Consider the following 19,347-nt stretch of genomic DNA (forward strand, 5'->3'; position numbering starts at 1 on the left):
TACACAGTATGTGCCACAACATTTAAGTGGACTTTGCATTAATAATATGACAAGCTTGTAATATTCAGCCTTACATAAAACAGTTTGCAGGGGTCACATCTCAGATGTCCATCAGTTGATAATCAATAATTAGTTCCAGTTCAGCTGAAAACAGTCAGCATAGTTTTTATCCTCTAAGCTCATATGGTTTCATTTCAGTATATAATCAAACGATCTAATATGACACTGAAAAGATAAGAGGAAAAAGAAATTGTATGACAAGTGTTACGTTTCTTTACTGTTAGTCATCTCATGACCTGTCAGCCCTCTAACACACAAGAAACAGCTCCTCCTTAAGCTGTTCCAATAGTAAGGTGACTTACTGTGTACACATTATTGCTTCAGCATCCAAAATCTGATATTACTATACGTGATATAGCATACCAATCAGACACAACAGATCTGTATTTTTACTAGAACCACATTTTGCTGATGTTTATATACTTTTTACTCAATGACTTTCAAGCGGGGGTCTTAGTATACCCACATGTTGAAGTGTCCTTGAGTAAGACAGTGAATCCCATGCTGTATCTGACATTTTCATCATTCTGTGGCTGTTGAGAAAAAGCGCTCCATACTGTATGTTTTGTTTTTTCCTGTCAACTGCATTGCAATGATTCAACAGTGTACTTTGAGATAATTGTCCTTCAGCAGACCAGAATGCCATGAGAGACTACACCACCCTGTTTGAAAAAAGCAGAATACGGAACATGAGCTATTCCGTCAAAAAAAAGTTTTTGTTCACTGTCTTAATGAAGTAACATAATCAGCTGGTCTTGTGGTATTTTTTTACATTCATATCATAAGCCGTAGTGATATCAGCCGTTGTTTCTGCTCTCCTGTAAACTTAGGAGAATGCCACCTATATGCCGTGTTTGCTCTAAACCTTTTATATACCTGTCTTCATGTGGTTTACAAAAAGTGGGATGGTGGGTGGCCATTTGGTCAGGGATGCAGTTCCTGCACAGAGCATTCTTTAAATCTGGTGGATATTTGGTTACTTACATAACTCCCACGTAGTTACATCTCATTACTTCCAACAAACAGGCGATTCATATAGCAAGAGGTTCCTGTCCCCCAGAGTCAGTGCTGAATACTTACAGTGTTAAGCTATGTATTCCAGCTGAATCATGATTTTCAGACCTAGATTTTATTCCGTCTGGCTGTGTGCTGATGGCAGCATTCTCTGGTATAATTCAAGATACATTCAGCAGACATGGAAATAACCATAAGGAGCTTTGTAAATCTGTTTGATTTTCTGCTACTGTACACACTGCACCTACTATGCATCAATAGAGAGGAACAACTGTTTTGTAGTGCCTATATACATGATCAGATTATAAATTACACACAGAATGTTGCATGATCTGTTCAGTTGGATTTGATATCTTCCTTTTAAACTAAACTACTTGCTAAACAGAGAAATCTTACAGCAGACACATTGTTCAATTTATATGACAAATCTGCTAAACACCACAAAAAATGCGTTTGCTTTATGTTACAGAATGTAATTGCCCTCATTTGATACACAAATTGGTGTAAAAATGCAACTCCTTTTTTAAATCTAATACCAATATTTTCAATGGTGATTGGTAGAGTGAGATAGGTGTGGTATAAGAGTGCGGGGTGTATGTGTGTGTGTGTGTGTGTGTGGAGGGGTGCCCTTAAGTAGGAGCAGACTTTATCACTCTCCTCCTGTTTAGTGTTGCTTCTTCCTCCCAGATCACATCCAGCAGATCTGCATGACCTTCTCTGATCAGATGGAGGGAGAAACATAAAGAGAGAGGTAAAGCCGAGAACTAATCATTATTCCGGTAGGTACCCTTTTCATGCAAATATGTTGTTAGAAACATAACTCGTACTCTATACCTTGATGTCTGTTAGCTTTCTTTCAAATCTTCCTGCCTTTTAGGGTAGGACATTTTCTCTGAGCTTTGAATGAGTTCAGTTGGTTTTGAGTGCTTTTGTGTAACACTGAACTTTGTTTTAGTTGCAATTCAAAATGTCATGCATGCTTGCAGCGAGTGTATTTTCTAGTGCACACAGTAAGTTGCAATTCCAGAACTTTTCTTTCAGTTTGCTTAGTGTTAATGAATTTTCATTCTGTCAAAATGTATGCTTTGATGGTATAACATCGAGTTTTGAGTTGTTGTGCAATGAATCATGATGGTGTATGCGTCTGCTGCAGGCTTATTTGGATCTTCAGCACATTTAAAACTGAGGCTGGAAATATTTCTTAAAGTGTTTTTTTAGTTGTGGGTTTAACGGATTTTGTACCACAACCTTCTGTACCCTGAATGGCACAGTGTCCCACAGCTCTGTACAGTGAGGCTCTGTTACCTCTCTGCATAGACTCACTAGCTCTGGATTCCCCACTCAAGTGACCCTTTTCCTTCCTGTTAATTTAGATTTTACTTGTTTTGGCAAGCTGTTGAATTAAAACACTGCAGCGATTTTTGGATGTATATTAGATTACTCTAATTTCATCTACGTTTTAAAATGTGTGTTGCTGTATTTAGCACCCTAAATATATTTCTGTCAACATTTAGTTGAAAAATGTCTTGAATATACACAATGACTCTTAATTAAACTTTGATTGGGAACGTTTAACAAACAGTGACATATAAAAGAAAAACAGATATGTATAGTATTAGATGCAAAGCTCAAATTCTTTCCACAATGAAATATTTTGCTCTCTACCAGGTGCTTCGAAGCAAAGCACAAAGAAAAAAAGAAATCAAGACTGATGCAAGAGTAGTTTCTGAGTAGATACTTTATCCAATGAATATGAAAAGGAACTCTGTGAATATAAATCTGGCCAGTTCTGATAAGAGCACCTGTGCTCAGTAAATGGCCTGCTTGGCACTCAAAACACTAAACACTAACACACTAAAAAAAACTTCTTGTCACTTGGCATAAAAGATGCTTGGTCGTAATTTAGACATTTCTTCTTTTTTTCTATCTATAGGAGTGAGCTGGCAAAGTCCCCCTTACTACTGCTCCCAGAGGTATAGAGAAAGGAGTTCATCATTTTTCAGTTACAAATATACAGATCCTCCAAAAGCAATTCCATCACCAGCCACAGCTGCTGTCTCAAAATGCTGTTTACTTTAGGACTTCTCCTCCTTCTCACCCCATTTCCCTCCTTTCAAACCACGGCCAATGAGCGGAGAGATGCCGCAGGAAGCGACATGACCAATGCCCATGCCGTTTTCACCCTTTTAAAACCAAAAACCACTGCCGCCCCTTCCAAACAGATCGTTCACCCCACCCTAAAGCCAAACACAGTCAATCACACAGTTTTACCCACTGCGGCCACCCATCAGAGACCCTCAAGAGTCCATGCTACAGCAGCCACCAAAAGCAGGCCCAGCCCTGTAGCAATTCAAACCACTCCATCAGCAGCAGCAAAAGCTACAACAACTAGTGGGACCATCACTAACAAAGACAAGCATACAGTCTCAGTCAACCAGACTGCTTTAACTAAGGCAACCTCAGTTCGTGAAGTTAAGAGTAACAAGGACAAGCCTGCCCCCACTGCAGCTCCAAATGTTCAATACACAAAGGCTCCTTCAGCCAGTAGTGCTAAAACCCCCAAAGACAAACCCCAACACTCTGTCAATCACACTGCTTCCGTAAAACCTCCTTCAACCAGTGATGGGAGGACTGCCAAAGACAAGCCTGCCCCCTCTGTGGCTCAAACTGTTCAGTCAACATCCATTAAGTCCGCTGCTGCCAGTGGCACTAAAACCACCAAAAACAAGCCCACATTCTCTGTCAATCAGACTGTTGTTGCTAATGCTCCCCCCACCAGTGACATGAAGTCCAAAGACAAGCCTGTCTCAAAAGGACAATTTGTTCTGTCAACACCAGCGACGGCTGGCGCAGCCAGTGGTTCAGCTGCAGAAAAAAATAAAGTCACAGCCTCTGCAAATCACACCTCTTTGATCAAGTCTCCCAGCAGCACAAACAGAGAGAAGCCTACCCCATCACAGCCAATCAAGGTGGTCATCACTAATAGCTGTGGCTCGAGCTGCGGGAAGGAACAGGAGTTGAAGCTAAAGCCTGGCGCTCCTCTTGTGATGACCCATGAGATCAGCTTGCTGCCTGGGGGCTGCACAGGGGGTTGTAATGCTGAGATGGCAGCGCTCAAAGGACGTGTGGCCAGACTGGAAAGAGAGATGTCTTCTCTGAAAGAGAAATGTATGTCCTACTCATGATCTAAGTAAATCTAACATGTCATATTACAGATTGGGTTTATGAATATGTTTCTCCTTGTTGCTGCCCAGGTCCATGTTCTGCAAATTGTCCAAATGACTGTAGTGGTAACGGGAAATGTGAGAAGGGAAAATGCATCTGCCAACAAGGATTCATGGGTTCTGACTGCAATCAGTGCGCTCAAGGTGCAGACTGTAATAAAAGTAAGTGTTATTTTGAACTGTTGCTTTTAAAGTCTCTTTTATTTGGCCTTTAACTGAATCTCAATCTCTATTTTACTATTTTAGAAGCTGTCGAAAGGAAGCCCAAGTCAACAGTGGTGACAGGGATGCTGAAGGTGAACAAAGATGAGGAGAATATGCGGGAGGTCCGCAAAGGCAAACCAGAGGTCAAAAAGTTCCCCCAAAACCCTGAGTCCAAGGGAGATGGCACCAGAAAACAAAACACCAAATCTGACCATCTGAAAGATGAACCCCAATCTAAGGAAATGAACAGCACAACTAGAACTGTGACCATTCCCTCCAAAGCCACAAGAACAAACAAAACCCAGATAGGAAAGGAATCTCTGATGGAGAAGAATGTTACTCAGTCATCTGATCATAAACCAAGCAAGACAAGCAAATTAGACAGTAAAAATGAGCAGTCTTTTGAGAACAGAAAAATCACTGAGAAAGAGAAAACTACACAGAAGAGTCAGTCAGTTGTGAATGCAACCATTACAGCTGCACCAGATGGGACCAAACTTCTTCACAACAAAACATCTCTTCATGGCTCTGGCAAAAGCACCAGGAAGACTGGTGGATTGGGCTCGGTGAAGGCTGTGAACATCTCTTCCTACAGTTTCACTGTCGTATGGTCAGCACCACAAGGGATGTTCAAGAACTTCACCGTGGTCCGAACAGAGCCACGGACAGAGGGCGATGAAAATGGAAAAGAAGGGTTTGAAGAGGAGGTTCTTCGCAGGGACAAGACGTCAGCAGCAAGAAATGTGACTGAGGTACACAGTGAGAGCACTAACACAACTGCCTCCTCTGCTAAAGCTGCTGGACCAAGAGGTAAAGCCGAAACCAAGAGGATATCTATGGTGGTCCCTGGCAATGTGCGCTCTGTGGAGTTCAGTAACCTCCGGGCAAACACGCGCTATTTTCTGCAAGTGTATGGAACTGCAGCTGACAGAAGATCAAATAGTCACAGAGTAACAGTTACCACAGGTTGATACAAAAGTAACATCTTGATGCATGATTCCCACACTATCAAATATGGCACAGTCAAGATAGAGAGCAACTAAGGTACCACCTAATAAGATGAATCTCTTTATTTTCTCTTAATAGGCCCTGAGCCACCCACAGAGATGGTTTTCAGCAATGTAACAGAGTCTTCTTTTGCTGTTTCCTGGACCAAACCAAAGACCATGCTTACAGGCTTCAGAGTCACGTACATCAATGCTATTACAGGTCTGTCAAAAAATTTTCATATACAGATCATAGATCTTTCTAAAATCACAAATAAAACCTATCCTTATAGAAACAGATTAAGTAAGTGTTTCTTACTGCACTGAGGCTTGAAAGCTGTTCCTCACTTTAAGTCACTTTGGGTAAAAGTGTCTGCTAAATGATCGAATGGAAAGGTAAATGCGCCAAGTTGGCGACTTTTGTATGCGAGTCATAACTGTTTCAATATGATGCGTGTGGTCATCCTGTCAGGAGAAAGCCGCTTTGTTACTGTGGACTCCCGGCAGTCTCACGTTGTTCTGTCTGGGTTGTCTACTGGATCGTCCTACATCGTCAGTGTTGCTTCAACTCGTGGCAGAGTCCAGAGTGATGAACTCACTTCCACGATCACCACAGGTACTCTTTTTCCTTTATGTACAGCTACGTTTTTTTCTCTTTGGCATATGAAAATGGATATCAATAGGCTGTGGATTATCTCTTGACTGCAGTGCCCGCCCCACCAACACGTCTTCAAGTCGTTAATGTAACAGATACCAGAGCTGTACTGAAATGGACACCAAGCCCGGGGAAAGTAGACCGCTTCATCATCAGCTATGAGTCCTCTAAGAGTGAGTGTGGATACATGACAAACAACCATTGACAATGTGCTAGTAACGTGTTTGACTGTTGACTTGTTTTTTTTTTTTTTTTGTCTGGCCACAGTTCCCAATGTGACAGTAACAGTGATGCTGCCAGGTAACTTAGTGGAGCATCAGCTGAGAGGTCTGCAGAGAGGCACCCTGCATACGGTCAAAGTGCTGAGCCAAAAGGACAGTCTTCAGAGCATGGCGATCTTAACTAAATTCACCACTGCAAACGGTCAGTAACAGGGGAGCGCATGAAGCAAAATTAGAACTATTAACTTTTTACATGCTCAAAACTGAGATTCCACGGGTTTCTCATGTCTCTCAGTGGTTAAAGCCGGGGAGGTTGGAGCTCGCTCTGCTGTGATCGCCTGGAGGACTCCTGTCGTCTATCACAGCTACAGAGTGATCTATCAGGTGGCTGGAGAGGAGACAAAGGTGGGTCATAGTACAAATAGTCACATAATACATTTACAAAATTATAAGATGCCAGCTCAATATGTGTTTTTGTACATATGTTAGGAAGTGATCCTGGAGCCCACAGTCACGCAGTATAAACTGCAGGGGCTGCTGCCAACGTCACGCTATATTGTTGTGGTACAAGGCGAGAAAAATGGACTCTACACATCTGTTGTCACCTCAGAATTCATCACAGGTAAGCTTTTTTTTCACTAAAAATCTCTACAAATGAGAATGACATTTTATAAATACTCTAACCAACATTTTGTCTTCATCCCCAAGGAAAACTGCGTTTCCCCTTCCCTACTGAGTGCTCCCAGGAGCTGCTTAATGGAGCTCTGCAGTCAGGGGAAGTGGACATCTACCCACAAGGAAAAGACGGAGGAGCAGTGAGAGTCTACTGTGACATGGAGACTGATGGGGGCGGCTGGACGGTAGAGCAAATTGCTGTTATGGCTGCCACTCTTGACATGAAACCAACGAAACATATTTTTTTTAAAGTAGCTTTGTTTGTTTTGTAGGTGTTCCAAAGGAGGATGAATGGAAAAACGGATTTTTACAGGACCTGGAACGAATACAAAGCTGGCTTTGGAAACCTGAGTGAAGAGTTCTGGCTTGGTACAGACAGAAGAAGCTCTCATAATCATCACATCTGAATGAAAATATGTTCTGCTCTGTCTGCCTAAATCTTACAGTTTCTCCCTACTTCTGTTAGGAAATGAGCTCCTGCACAAGCTGACCGGTGTAGGCCCCGTGAGTTTGAGAGTGGATATGAGATCTGAAAATGAAACCGCTTACGCTCACTACGCAAACTTCTCCATCGCTTCAGAGGACAGGAACTATCCTCTTAAAGTGTCTGGCTACACAGGAACAGCAGGTGCATTTTGAAGTACTGGAATCAAATGTAGTATAGCTGCAATGACTGGCTTATAAGCAGATTCTTAGTGTCAAGAAGACTTACTGACTGTGGCACTGGCTGGGGAAACATGGTTAGCAATACAGCCTCGATCAAACTGAGGCAATGACATCACATGAAAAACAGTTCCTTTTTCTCATATAAGTTCTGCAAAAGTTAAAAGTCTGTGCTAAAATGACTCAATCAAACTGTGTACAGTTTCATAAACCAATTACAAGATTGAAACTTTTTGCCCTTTGTGGTACGTACCAACATTTTAATGCATTTTGGCATGTGCCAAAAAACCCAGCACTGACACTGACTCACAGCGAAATCTTCCAAACAGTCTTTAACTCATGAAATATCCTGAGTCGGTTTTATTTGATGATTGCTTCAGGGGTTTAGGATGACATGAGATTTTCTACCTACTAGGCCAAGCCATTCTTGAGGTTATTATGAAAGCAAATATTGCACGATGACAGCATTACCCACGGGTGTAGTGTCTCGCGTTATGGAATCTGTGCAATGGGAGAAAAAGAAAATAAATTAAGAGGAAGAATTGACGTACATACCCACACAGTTTAGATTTTAATGCCAATGTATTCCTCTGTCAGGTGACTCGATGACGTACCATAATGGGCGTCCATTCTCAGCCCGAGACAAGAACCCTAAACCTGTGGGGATCCACTGTGCTAAAGCTTACATGGGAGGCTGGTGGTACAAGAACTGCTACAAGACCAATCTCAATGGTCTTTATGGCGTCAACAGTAATAATCAGGTAAGACAGTTAAACAGCGTCAACCTCTGCGTTACAGTGCTGTGATCACATGTCACTGATTTACCATTTCTGTTCTGACATAGGGAGTAGTCTGGATAGACTGGAAAGGCAAAGACTTCTCCATTCCCTTCACTGAGATGAAGTTCAGACCCTCCAGGTTCTCCCCTACATCTCATGGCTAAAGATGCATCACACTGCAAGAGCGCTCCAAGTAGAATATCTCTCACTGACGGATGATTAAAGCTCCAGAAATCCAGCCGACAGTGGATCTCACGGCTCGCCTCTTTCCGACTGAAATGACACGTGGTGATTTTGACAGCTGTAACTGCAGCCGTCGATATTTTTGATTCAGTGTGTTCATGTTTTTTTTTTGTGGGTTGTTTCTTTTTTCCCTGAGGTGTTTTTTTTTATGGGAAATATTAAACAAAAGTGAAGAAATGTTTCATTGTAAGTTGTGTGTGCTGTTCAGCCTGACCCCTTCAGTTCAACACAGTTTTTGTTTTCACTCTAATATCCTTCTTGTGCGCCGCCGACATGGTATACCTGCCCACTACTGTACGTAAATATGCACTGTCTTACTCCATTGGAATAAAAGTGGCTAAAGTGGGTCTCGAGTGTTGTTGTTTTTTTTCTTTGTATGTTTTATAGACATGAAAAACCTTTTGGTAGAAAAAAGCTTTAGCTCCAAGATAAAGAAACACCAACATGACTGATTATCATGTCAACTGATGTGTGTTATTGTGCCCTTCTGCGCGTCCCGGCTGCGTTTATCAGGCTCCCTCTCGTTGCATGTGTTTTACTCATCTCATCATCAGATATGCTGACCTAAAAATATTTAGATAGCCTTGATTTAAGTAAAAACACCAACGGCATGTCAAAGGGACGCTATGACACTGATGAGTATAAAGGATAGGAGTAGAGTGCTGACCCGCTTTCTGAAGTGGGACAGCAGCAGGAGGACACAATATGGCAATGGAGATATCAATGGTCAGTGTTGGAGCTGTGTTCCTGCTCGTGCTGCTGTTGTTGGTGCTGATTTTAGGCAAGAGAGACACTTGTATACAGGAAAAAGACAAAGCAAGTAAGTCTGTAGGTAAATACCTAATTATTGTCTTAATATTTTCCACATGGGGTCGTGTTTTCTGTGTGTTTCTATCTCACCTCTGTGTTTTCTAACTCTGTGTAGGAGCTGAATCTGGATTTTGGCAGCATCTGTATCATCTTCTTCCCCGTTCCTCATCTCCCTCCATCCCAGGCCCCTCCAGCCACTTCCTTCTTGGCAATATGTTGGAGTTGACACACGATCACCTACCAATTCATCTGACCAGCCTGGCCCAACGCTACGGAGCCATTTACCGCCTGCAATGTGGAAACACAAGTAATCATGCATTCATGGATTATACGCACTCTTAAAACATAAATAGCTGACATAACGCCGAGCTTAATCACAGACACGCTTTTTAACCACAAACTTTCATGTCTACTGTGTTTTAAGCCATGGTGGTGCTTAATAGCAGTGAAGTCATAAGAGAAGCATTGGTGAAGAAATGGTCTGACTTTGCGGGGAGACCAATTTCATACACAGGTAAAGAAGTTTTTCTTTTCCTCCACTGATATACACATTTATTGTACGTCCCACATGAACTGTTCTTTCTCACATCAGGTGATATTGTGTCCGGGGGAGGGCGTAACATCTCTCTGGGGGATTACACTGAGGAGTGGAGGGCTCATCGTCGCCTCGTCCACGGCGCCCTGCAGCGATGCTGCCAGCAATCTCTGCACAGCGTGATTGAGCGACAGGCTGTGCATCTGAAAAAGGTACAGAAAACAAGGAAGGGCTCCGGAGAGCGAAGCAAATGTTGGGGTATTTCCAATGTCATCACATAACCTGATAAAGAAAGGTTTGTTTACTGCTTAGGTTTTGAACGACTATCAAGGCAGCGCTGTGGATCTCGCAGGAGATTTCACCGTGGCAGCCAGTAATGTCATCACCACTTTGGCTTTTGGCAGAGAAGTGAGTGACCTTTTCTCCAACCGTTCATTTTGTACCTCTGAGTACTGGAGACGCTTTGTAAAATTGACATCAACAAACAGCTGTGGTTGTGCCAGAATAGCACTCGGTTTCTTGTTTAAATTGGGAAGTGGTCAAGGTCACAGTTTCCCTTTTTAGAGGCAAGTGTGGTAAAAAAAAAAAAAAAAAAAGAAAGAAAACTCTGTTCTATCAATTTCCATGTATTTTGTTTTTACTGTAGTATGATAAGAGTTCATCGGAGCTGCAGCAGCTGCACAGCTGTCTGAATGAGATTGTCGCTCTGTGGGGCTCCTCGTGGATTTCTGCACTGGACTCCTTTCCGCTGTTGAGAGTCAGTATATATTTACTATCGTGACTGTCACATGGTATAAAACCATGCTTCACATGTTCCATCATCTGCTCTCTCGAAGAAATTACCCAATCCCGTGTTTGCTCGTCTGCTCAAAGAGGTGGCCAGGAGGGATGAAATTATAAGACAACACCTCAACAGTTATAAGGTTAGTTGAGTTAAATGAATGTTTTGCGACACAGGTGACTGAGATGTTGGGGTTTGTTCACTTTTTCAGATCAGGGGACGAAAAAACAGCGAATAAGCAACTTGTATTAATTTCCAAATGTGTCGAGAAGAGTTAAGATAGCTCAGCTCTGTTATTTAAATCTGTGTTACGTTTTTTTTTAGCTCTTTTATTTGTTTTTCTTGTAGTCACAAGACAAAAAAAATGAGGACGCCATCACAGGAACTCTCCTCCAAGGCATTGAGAAACATCACAATGCAGAAAACAAAGAGGTACGAGAGACACTCAACATCAGGAGAGATGGACTGGGATTTGGGATTATGCTCAACATGATGAGAAATCAAAGTGAACATGGAAAAACTCAAGTTCACATCCTCTTATCTTCAGCTCCTGACAGATGCTCACGTTCATATGGCGACTGTGGACCTTCTTATCGGGGGAACAGAGACCACAGCAGCCTGGCTGAACTGGACAGTGGCCTTCCTGTTGCACAGACCTGAGGTGGTTTATTTATCTTCTTTGAACATGGTACAACATTTGCGAACCTTGGAGTTCAACACAATGTGTCTCTCCTCTCATACTTTGTCATTCAGGTGCAAACCAGGGTGTATGAAGAGATGTGCACAGTTTTGGAGGGACGTTACCCCAAGTACAGTGACAGACACAGACTTCCCGTGCTGTGCTCTCTGATAAGTGAGGTGCTCAGACTCAGGCCGGTTGCTCCTTTGGCGGTGCCACACAGAGCCATCAGAGACAGCAGGTCAGCTGAGCCTCAATGACTAAATATGATAAAGAACATTTCTTTCAAAGCTCATGTTTTTTTTTTCACTGATACGAACGAGTCCAGCATAAACAAGTGTTGAAATCAGGCGCAGGTTCCTCTGAATCTCTAATACTTTGAGTTAAGCCTGGAAACACAACAAATGTGTATGTACGCTATTTTTAACATATGATTTGATAGTGTAAAGTCAACTTTGCATCATGTAAAATTGCATAACCGTCACTCTTGTACAGTATTGCAGGTTATTTCATCCCTAAGAATACGGTCGTCATTCCCAACCTTTTTGGAGCTCATCACGATCCTGCTGTTTGGTCTGAGCCATACAGCTTCAAACCAGGTACTGCTTTCATCGCTGGTTAAAAGTGTGTTCCTGTCACTTAGCTCAGCTGCTTTGGAAATAAAGCTGCCCCTCTCTCTCTCTCTCTCTCTCTATTAGAGCGCTTCCTGGAGGGAGGAGGAGGCTCCATCCGCACCCTGATGCCTTTTGGAGGGGGGGCCCGGCTCTGCCTGGGAGAGTCTGTCGCCAAAATGGAGCTCTTTCTGTTCACTGCGTACTTGCTGAGAGATTTTCAGTTCCTCCCTCCTGAAAATGAGGCCTCCCTTCCTGATCTGAGAGGGATTGCCAGTGTTGTGCTTAAAGTCAAGGCCTACAAAGTTATAGCACGTCCCAGACCTATGACTAATCCTTGAGCCAAGTGGGAGTGGTGCTTACTTGTTACTTATGTGTTACATATTAGTTGGGCAATTAAATGTTTGCCAAAGGTACATTCTTCTTCTTTTCCTCCTCCTCCTTTCAATTTCTCCTGGATCTGGTTGCATTGTGGTCAGCGCTGTTGCCCCGCGGTAGAAAGGACCCACTTTGGATCTCAGCGAGGGCCTTTGTGCTTGCACTCTCTCTCCAGGTGCACTTGCTTCCAATGTGAGCATGATGGACTGGCGACCAGTCCGTGGTTTAAGCTGCCTCTGTGATCCGTAACCCTGAAAAGGATGGCCTGGATATGAAAAATAAATCAATAAATTAATTGTGTGGTTTGTTGTTTTGTTTTGTTTTTTGCACAGGAGAGAAATTAGAGGCAGCCATGATAGGAGCTGGTTGAATTCTTTGAAAACCAACAGAGTTTCAATGCTCCTTTATTATCTGCGTTTGCATTGGTGTGTGATTATTTTTCGTAGTTTTACCTGGAATTAGTAAGAATAAATGAGAGGATCGGAGGGTGAGGGTGAGTAGCGAGGTTGGTAACCTTTCTGAGTTAGCGACCTTGTTTTTGATGTATTTTATGATACTAAGAGAATACGTAAATATGGCCTCCAAAAAGGAACTGGGTTAACCCTAACCCACCTAATTCTTATAGATAGATAGATAGATAGATAGATAGATAGATAGATAGATAGATAGATAGATAGATAGATAGATAGATAGATAGATAGATAGATAGATAGATAGATAGATAGATAGATAGATAGATAGATAGATAGATAGATAGATAGATAGATAGATAGATAGCAACCCTGAATGAAATGATAAAGCAGGTATAGAAAATTGATGCATGGACGGGTGACAGCACCTCCCAGTGTACAAGTACTGAACTTGCTTAATAGACTCCTCTGACTCTGCAACGGCCTACAGTGCCACAGCCTTTAGTTGCTAGAGCTAGATTATCTGCATATGTGAAGCTGTGAATAAAACAAAGGCCCAGTAAGAACCTGGGCTTCACAACTCTCCTCCTGTGGCAGCTTTTAGTAAGTCTCCATTTCATATTGCAAACAATGAGCTGGGTCATGATGTGCTTCAGGGAGTAAAATAAAAAAAATTCTGCACAGTTGATCACTTCCCATTGTAGACGTTAAGGTCTGTAAACGTACCTCGTAAAAATGAATTTCCTTCATTACTAAATGATTCATGGGAAAGATCAAATTGAATAAGAACACTACATTTACACACATATTTTACAGAAAGAAAAATAATGATAATATTGCGTAACACCCAAAGCACTGTACAATTATTTCAAGAAGTTGAAGAGCTTCTTGTCATGTACTTAAGGTGTCACAATGTCATTTCCTGAAAAATCTGTTTTTGGGCAACTGCAACCATCCATATATTAAGCAATAAGTAAGAAGAATTTACCAGAAGAAGGATGAGTTCTTTGTTGTTGTTTGGACTCTGTGTCATTGTATCTCTTACATGGACAGAAGCTGGACTTAATTCAACTGGTAAATATGAAAATATATAACAGATATAGCAGCACTTGATATCTATTGAAAGTGTATCTTTGGATGTGCCATTCTGTACTCTCTGACCTTTTCTACATGCTGTTAAAGGAAACTTGCTGCTCTATTGTCCTAATCTGACTTAATATTTTGTGTGCTTACACTATTCTGATATAATTCAAAATACGTGTGGGAATAAAAACAATAATCACATCAGCTGTGATTATGAATGAATAAGTGAACTGAATTGTTCAGACAGTCCTGATGGAGGATCAACAACGTTTCCTGCCTTATAGTGAGTGTTGATGTAGAAATGAGGTTTTGAGTTTGGGCAACGTCTTCTCCAGGGGAGCTTCAAAGATCTCCAAATGTTTTGGGAGGGACTCAGTGAAAAAGAAGTGATAAGATACTATGTTATCTATTTCATTATATTTCACAAATGAAAGGCCTATTTATGTATGATGTGATTAGCTTTGGGTGAACTTTCTAGTTTTCCCTACATTGTAAGAAGAAGAAGAAGTTAAAGCATCTCTTGTGAAAAGCAATGTCAACATGTATTTAGTGTTGTCTCAATATCAAACTACTTTATTTTTATTACACTAGCTAAGTGTCTATAATGTCTAAGGGAGTGAAGGTAAGCAGGCCCACTACTCTATAACCTGTTGCTTTAGGAAACTGTGCACAAGTTGTATTTACTGGAATAAGTATGAAAGTTTAATGTATTTCTTTATATATATAAATATGTTCATAACAGATCATTTGATGTTTGCCACTAAAGGAGACAGGATTACTTTGCCGTGTGGTATACCTTCAATTAAATCCTGTTCCTCTATTAAATGGAACAAGGTGGACCGAAAAGGGTTCACTGAGGAGGTGAAAGCTAGAAAAGGGACATATTCTAAAGATGACAAGTATCGTCTGCTAAAGGATTGCTCTCTGGAGATCACTCACCTGGAACATAACGATGCATATATCTACACTTGTGATAATGGAACGGTCAATTCAACTGTTTCACTTCACATTCTTGACAGTAAGTAGTATTGTGGGTGCCTTTAATACAGTTTTTACAGTGGACAACTGGTAAAAAAAAAGTCAAACCTTTGTTTCTTTACTCATCAGTTACTGAGAATCGACAGCCTAGAGAGGGCACTATAGAGCTTCACTGTTCACTCAACATGTTTGGTGGAGTTCAAGACTGTAAGAACAACACGGGGATACAAATCAAGTGGACTTCTCAGGATGATACACCAATAAACGGTGACAGATTTAGATTTGAGAATCCATCTGTTTGCTTCTCAAAACTGATCATCACTAAGAAACCAACAGACCATCGCAGAAAGTGGAAATGCCGCGTAGCTCAAAATGACGAGTTTAAAGCGGACATCAGTGACACGACTGCAGTAAAAGGTACTTAAACAGTCTAGTCAAATGAATGTTGTCGTTTTGCAATTGAAAGTTCAACCAGTTTCTCTCTTTTCTCCCCAGATGGAGTAGAGGAAGTGTTTGTTGCAGTGGGTGAGTCAGTGTCACTCACTTGTAGCAACACTTCCTCTCTCAGTTTTGGAGGCCGCATAATGCGGGCTGTGGAGACAAACCCACTGACGGATATATCATCTGACAGTAACCAAAAAAAGACAGTTTATGTGAGTAAAGACACATCATTAGTCATCAATAAACTGAGTTCTCTGCATGCCAGAGACTACCAGTGTGCAGAGTTCACTGCTCAGCAAGAAGTCCCTACTAAAATCAGATTGCATACCCTCAACGGTAAGTGTTAAACCTCCAAAACAGGAGCTTAGACTCTTTCAAAGACCTCAGTATGTTTCATCTCTCATCTTTCTGTCTCCACAGTAATTGCAGAGGCTGGGCCAAGTGGAGACAATGTCACTTTGACCTGTGTGCTTACCTGTGCTAAAGAATGTGAAAAGGACTTCAATTTAACTTTGTCAGGAACACAACAAGAGCAAATTAGCAGTCAGAGCGGATTAATGAATGTCAGCAACACCTTGAAGAGGATGCTATTTCTCCCAGTTTGGCCGAGGAGCTCAGATGAAATAGTCTGCTCTGTGCACAGAGAGGGCGCACTGATGGCATCAAAGAAGTGGCACTCTCCTAACTGTACGTATGCGTAGTTGCCTTTTCTCCTAAATAAAACCTTCATGTAAGACTACTTGCTCTCCATTTTCACATAAACAGAATGAAATTAAAACAATTTAATCTCCTCAGCTCTGCCAGCACTCGTCTGGTTAGGCCTCCCTTTAGGCCTCCTGGTGTGTGCAGCCGCGGTAGTACTCTACAGGCACATGAAGAAGAAGCACAACAAGGATGCAGGTACTGAATCTGATCAAGGAAACATCATCCAAACCGCATCCCCCGAATAATAATGTCAAGTATGATTCAGTGACAATTGCAGCAAACAACTAAGGTTTTTCCAACTCTCTTTATGCAGCAAATGAACAATGCGGCATCACAATGGTAAGTGGAACGTTTGCGTTTCATTTATGTCAGACTCATCTGTTGTAATATGCTCAGATCTGTATTGTTTTTCGCACAGGATCATGTTTATGATGTCATTCAGGATGAGGAACTACAGGAGAAGAGAGAAGTGGCCGCCGTGGCTGATGGGTTTTATGATTTATTACAGCCTGTAAACTAGAACTAAATAAAGTGTGCTCTTTGTCTTAGTTTTAACCCCGAACATGCTTTTAGTGATCGATACACTCAAAACGTGGGTTGCCAAGTCTGTTATAAATGAGAACATTAGAATCAGCAAATGGTGATTGTTCTTTTTTCCATTATTATGCATCACATCACACCTATCTGCAATCAACTGGGTAAGAGATTTTATTGAAAGATTACATTGTAAATGGCACTGCTGATTATTAGATCCATTAATACAAACAAGATGGTAGAGATGAGATCACATCTTGCAAAAAATGACACAGAACAGACAGCAGGGAAGTCATCTTGTTTCCATGAATAATCGACTACAAATTAACTGCAACAAAGGAGACAGCATTGTTTTTTGGTGAATATGATTAGGATTAAAACAATTAAAGCTATGTAATTTTTTGTTGTTGTTGTTGTTGCTATACTTACAAGTACGCATGCTTTCCTCTGAGCAATAGTACAGACTGTTGTGACGGTCTACTGATTCTGTAAGAATCAAAAAAAGTTCCAAATGAGGGGATGAACAAAATACAAAATACAAAATAGAAGCAGTCATATAGTGAAGTATTGGTTTGGTATTGGTATTGTACATGGCCTGACACTGCCAGCATCATGCTTACATTAAGCCTACATACAGTATGTACTGAGGCCATGTGTGACTTGGTGTGCACAGAGGTGGACTTGAATGAATTGTGTGTCTTTTAAAGGCGGTTGGCAGCATATCCACACAACACTTAAAGTTTTGTTTGTTTTTCTTCATGCTTGTTCTTCTGTTAAGTTCACATCACTCGGTCCAGTACTTAAAAGCCACAAACATGTACATTGAAACGGCAGGCTTTATTTAAACAACATAGGAAAAAGGGGATTCACCAAGAGGGGTAAATACTTTTGCAAATGAAGACATAAGCTGGCACTCACGCGTCAAACACGGAAGAGTCAGATTTTCGTAAACGTCCCTGGACCCTGTAAGACAATCAGATGAAGAAAATATGTGGTCATCTGTCACCACACTGGGTCAGAACAATAGCTGAGCAAGCTTCAGACAGCTCCAACCTTCAGTTTGCCTGTGTGATTGCTGTGTGACGCTCTGTGTTTTACATCTGCGGTAAATGAACAACCCTGCCAGTGCGGCAAGTATAAGGCTCATACTAACGACTAAGGCCACAACTGGAATCAAAGGTTTGCCGCTCTCTTCCTCCAAAGTAGCCTGCACAGTTTCCCCGACTGTCAGTGCTGAGAAAGACAGGAAACAAAAGTAAGACATTAGAACACCCCAATGAGAAATGGATTATGGTATGTATGTAAAACATCAGCCGACCTTGCTCAGTGTTTGTGACTGTTGGAACTGGAGAAGTTGTGGCCTCAAATGTACTCATTTCTTCATTATGCAAAGTAGAACCAATACTAAGAATTAGGCGTATTATCATGTGTTGTTAGTGATAGTGCAAAAACGATATTAGATATCAGACCTTGGACATGTAGATTGATGTCAGAGCAGTGCTTAGTTTCTCTAAGCATGTAATTACATCTGTACCAGCCACTGTCACCGACAGCCACAGACTGGATAGCCAAGAAAGTGCCATTCTTTTGAACTCGTTCACTTTCAATATGTACATCTTTTTCTCCTTTCAGCATTACCCAAGAGACATTTGAAAGCTCTTGCCACCCTGATTTTGCATTCTCTTGGCAAATGAGCTTCACGAGTCCACCAGGTGCTGCCTTCACTGACTGAAGGGTTTTACAGTCTGAAAGATTTTTAAAGAACATGCGATTAAGACACACGATTAAGGGAGATCTTTCTGTAGAATAATACAAACTGCAAAAAGTAGTTTTTACCTTTTATTTTCAGAGATATGTTTTGGTGCTGAACAACGTCCCATCCTTCCCAGATTTCAAAGCCGTACCACCCTGCGTCAGATTTTTGTAGGTTTTTAATGAAAAGGCATGTTTTCCCGTCTTCATTAGTTCTGAATTTCACACGTTTGTAATCCCGCGATTTCTTTGGCCACTCAAACACGACCCGTGTCGTGTCTGTGGCATCTGTGGCGTACTTTAGCAATCTGCCTCTGCTGGAGCTCCCATTTGAGTCCAAACAAAACAGAGCCACGTCTTCCTGTTTGGATGCTGACAGAATCTTACCTGTAGAGGTCATTTCAGATGAATGACAAAACATAAAGATAAAATCCAACCAATGTAAAGGGAACATACCGTGCATCACATTTTTAGATAGTTTACACTAAAGCATTCCGTATTACAGTAAACATTACGAGATCTTTACTGTATTCCCCTTTATTTATTCATATATTTTCTTTGCTTTTGTTCTGGTATGAATGATTGAAATCATATAACAGAACAGAAGCTGCACCAAATACATTTTTTATCTACTGCATGAAAAAAAATATACTATATTTACTGTGCTTGCTGATAAGAAAATTCTTATGAGAAAATGATTGTGTGGCAAACTCACCTCTGCATTCCAGTACGACAGTTAATAGAATTAACAAATGAAGAGCCGGGAAACAGAACGGTGCCATTGTCTGTGTAATGAAACAACTTCTGAGACAGCAGAGTATTGCCTCCACATCTTTCATTTTGACCTATTTTCTCAGTTCCTTAAGGTGTCAGTCAAACTGTTGGTTTTTTTAGTTGTTTTTTTTACTTAGTTATGCTGCCAGCTG

General features: G+C 41.4%; 5 protein-coding genes across 5 annotated transcripts; 4 read left to right on the plus strand and 1 right to left on the minus strand.

Moving 5' to 3' along the window:
- The first annotated feature begins 1,738 nt into the window (after positions 1–1,738).
- On the plus strand, positions 1,739–5,072 carry LOC140316967 (uncharacterized). Its single transcript, XM_072395051.1, has 5 exons — positions 1,739–1,853; positions 3,008–4,242; positions 4,329–4,460; positions 4,545–4,949; positions 5,041–5,072. The coding sequence occupies exons 2-5, from the start codon at positions 3,138–3,140 to the stop codon at positions 5,070–5,072; spliced, it is 1,674 nt and encodes a 557-aa protein (XP_072251152.1). The 5' UTR covers positions 1,739–1,853; positions 3,008–3,137.
- Positions 4,928–9,075, plus strand: LOC140316568 (tenascin-like). Its single transcript, XM_072394449.1, has 12 exons — positions 4,928–5,468; positions 5,589–5,711; positions 5,961–6,104; positions 6,197–6,316; positions 6,411–6,566; positions 6,660–6,769; positions 6,854–6,986; positions 7,073–7,224; positions 7,312–7,408; positions 7,506–7,667; positions 8,300–8,463; positions 8,547–9,075. The coding sequence occupies exons 1-12, from the start codon at positions 5,129–5,131 to the stop codon at positions 8,643–8,645; spliced, it is 1,800 nt and encodes a 599-aa protein (XP_072250550.1). The 5' UTR covers positions 4,928–5,128; the 3' UTR covers positions 8,646–9,075.
- A 354-nt stretch (positions 9,076–9,429) lies between these two features.
- On the plus strand, positions 9,430–12,763 carry cyp21a2 (cytochrome P450, family 21, subfamily A, polypeptide 2). Its single transcript, XM_072393302.1, has 12 exons — positions 9,430–9,544; positions 9,650–9,841; positions 9,959–10,048; positions 10,127–10,281; positions 10,382–10,477; positions 10,716–10,826; positions 10,906–10,992; positions 11,199–11,282; positions 11,398–11,511; positions 11,604–11,770; positions 12,025–12,128; positions 12,228–12,763. The coding sequence occupies exons 1-12, from the start codon at positions 9,430–9,432 to the stop codon at positions 12,479–12,481; spliced, it is 1,569 nt and encodes a 522-aa protein (XP_072249403.1). The 3' UTR covers positions 12,482–12,763.
- Positions 12,764–14,765: 2,002 nt separating this feature from the next.
- LOC140316968 (uncharacterized) lies at positions 14,766–16,655 on the plus strand. Its single transcript, XM_072395052.1, has 7 exons — positions 14,766–15,029; positions 15,119–15,406; positions 15,485–15,766; positions 15,851–16,117; positions 16,226–16,330; positions 16,449–16,474; positions 16,554–16,655. Exons 2-7 carry the CDS (start codon positions 15,175–15,177, stop codon positions 16,653–16,655), a joined length of 1,014 nt encoding a protein of 337 aa, XP_072251153.1. The 5' UTR covers positions 14,766–15,029; positions 15,119–15,174.
- A 331-nt stretch (positions 16,656–16,986) lies between these two features.
- Positions 16,987–19,241, minus strand: LOC140316969 (uncharacterized). The gene is made up of 8 exons (XM_072395053.1): positions 19,137–19,241; positions 18,506–18,808; positions 18,139–18,414; positions 17,988–18,047; positions 17,723–17,902; positions 17,588–17,632; positions 17,051–17,155; positions 16,987–16,997 (listed from the first exon to the last, which is right to left on the minus strand). The coding sequence occupies exons 1-8, from the start codon at positions 19,201–19,203 to the stop codon at positions 16,987–16,989; spliced, it is 1,047 nt and encodes a 348-aa protein (XP_072251154.1). The 5' UTR covers positions 19,204–19,241.
- Between the last annotated feature and the right edge of the window lie 106 nt (positions 19,242–19,347).

This window comes from Leuresthes tenuis, unplaced genomic scaffold (genome assembly GCF_036924035.1).
Source record: "Leuresthes tenuis unplaced genomic scaffold, fLeuTen1.0.hap1 SCAF_10, whole genome shotgun sequence".
Lineage (NCBI taxonomy): Eukaryota > Metazoa > Chordata > Actinopteri > Atheriniformes > Atherinopsidae > Leuresthes > Leuresthes tenuis.